Raw genomic sequence first — 2,318 nt, 5'->3', positions numbered from 1 at the left:
TTAAGCTCATTCATCTCAGTTGTGGTAACAAGGTCATAGATGGAATAAGTGCTCCAATTGAATCACACAGGAGGTACTCACTAGTCATTATTTTGAATAAATGAATATATAAGTAAATTCCTTTTATAAAAATCAAGCTTCACTATTCTGTTATTCTTATTTATAATTTCTTAACTTAAAAATTTGTGTCTATATTCAAGAGTGAATGTTTTTATTGTTCTCTATAATATGTTGGATTAAGGTTAGGCTAGATCCATAAAATAAAATTTAAATGTCTAGGTAGTATTACACTGCAATTTTTTTTTTTAAAAGGGACACAAGCACTGAATATGCAGCCTTTATTTTCTTCAGGTTTAGAATGTTTTGTGATTAATTATATAAAGATGAGGAACCAGTTTTACAACCTAAAAATATTTACTTATTAAAACTATATTAATACTTTAATAAACTATACAAAAAAGATAATGAGACAAACATGTGCATTTATGGAATTGCATGTCAGTCAGGCCAGATCCCTGCAGAGGGAATTCCCAGCATGACCTCATTGATCTGTGAGGACACAGAGCAATCCTTATATAGATGTACACATTCCTCCACTTGTCTAGCATGGTAGCCCTCCGCTTCTTAATGGTTTCCTTCTTCTATGAATGTGTACATTTAGTTGTCTGCTTCTTAGAGCAGACATTTACCTTTCTCATCCACCACCCATTGGGGGAGGGCTGGGGCCCTGAAGATGATTGATTCGACCCATTCTTCGGGGAGGGTTTCCTGGTGGCCCTCTTCCATCATCATATCTGGAATCGGATGAGTTTCCATAGCCTCTTCTTTTTTTCACACCTTGCTGAAGCAGAGTTTTAAAAAACAAAACCACAAACTCAGCTATTCCCCAAAAGAAATCTGTTATCAAAGATAGTCTCCATGGGGACTGACTCCGGCTGTCCAACACTTGTCCGTTCGAGATGTAAACCATCTTGCCTCCGCTTCCCGGCTTCCCAGCGACTAAAAAATCAACACTGCAAATTTTAAAGGTAAAAATTCTTAGTTATATAACCAATGTAATTTTTTTAAATAGCATTTCTTTATATTTGGAATACCAAAAAAATGAATATGTAAAATAAAATTCAATTGAAAAAGTGTACACATGGAGAAGAATATGTAGGACTACATTTAAATCTAATTTATGATAACCTTTAAATATTATTGAACAACACAAAATGTCCCTTATGAATTGAGAAAATACCTTTATTCAAATTAAGAAATACTAAGTCAGTATTTCCCGTGACATATTCTATTAATGTAATTCCAACTTTCTGGTTTTATATTTTTCCCTTTGTTTTAAAGGAGTTTGTTGAACTTGTGGAAAATGGAGCACAACTTTTAACATTTGTATTGAAAAATAATTGTGCAAGTATTATCAAAAACTTCTTGAAAAGGTACTGTTGAGGAAAGATTTGTTCTAACAGGTAACACAATTTACTATGAAACTAATTCCTAAGATTACCACAGAATTAAACAAATAGATAGCAGGAACTAAATGAGTAATGTGGAAACATTATAGAGAAAGGGATAATATATTCAAAAGATGGTGATTAGGAAAAATGGTGCCTATTTATGTACAAACAAATAAGCCTGAATCTCTGTGGATGAGATCCTCCACATTTCCTCACAAAAGCCAATAATTTTTAGTCATCTATGGATTTAACAGTGGAGGGTTAGGGAAAGTTTCAGAATAGAAATTGAGCTCTTGATGTTAGAGGTGTTTAGACAGAACAAACTCTGAGAACTAAGTATGTTGCATAGTAGCAACTTCTAGAAAGTAAATGTGAGGGGCTAGGGTTGGGGCTCAGTGATAAAGCCCTTGTCTCACATGTGTGAGGCTCTGTGACCCATTCCCAGGACCACAAAAAAAAAAAAAAAAGAAAAGAAAGAAAGAAAGAAAGAAAAAGATACTAAATAAATGTGAGTATCATTTACTCTCAACAAATAAACTTAAACCAAACTAATACTTTAAATAGTATTTTAAAAGCATATACTTTCAACAAGGAAACATGCAGAGAGATTCCAAGGACTTTTTTATTAAAAAAAGGTAATACTTGTTCAATAAATGTTTATTAGACAAATTGATCTGAATATGTAACAATTCATACAGATATTTATTGATATTTTTCAGCCATATGATTTGCATAGCCAATTCTTCAACCAACACTGTTTGTTGTAGCTGCTCTCTCTTTTCTGTCTTCTGTCAAAAATTATGTCTCTGTCTTCAATCCAAAGATTCAGGACTATGGCTGGTTTGATTAGTGATGACTCTGATGTGT

The 2,318-nt window shown here is 33.0% G+C and overlaps 1 protein-coding gene across 1 annotated transcript; it reads right to left on the bottom strand.

Moving 5' to 3' along the window:
- Positions 1-321: 321 nt before the first annotated feature.
- On the bottom strand, positions 322-999 carry LOC308647911 (selenoprotein K-like). The gene has a single exon (XM_081292433.1). It carries the CDS (start codon positions 968-970, stop codon positions 695-697), a length of 276 nt encoding a protein of 91 aa, XP_081148559.1. The 5' UTR covers positions 971-999; the 3' UTR covers positions 322-694.
- Between the last annotated feature and the right edge of the window lie 1,319 nt (positions 1,000-2,318).

Source organism: Spermophilus citellus, assembly GCF_964194105.1.
Source record: "Spermophilus citellus genome assembly, chromosome: 4".
In the NCBI taxonomy this organism is placed as follows: domain Eukaryota; kingdom Metazoa; phylum Chordata; class Mammalia; order Rodentia; family Sciuridae; genus Spermophilus; species Spermophilus citellus.
The sequence above is the reverse complement of the archived record's forward strand: the minus strand, read 5'-3'. Positions and strand labels throughout refer to the sequence as shown.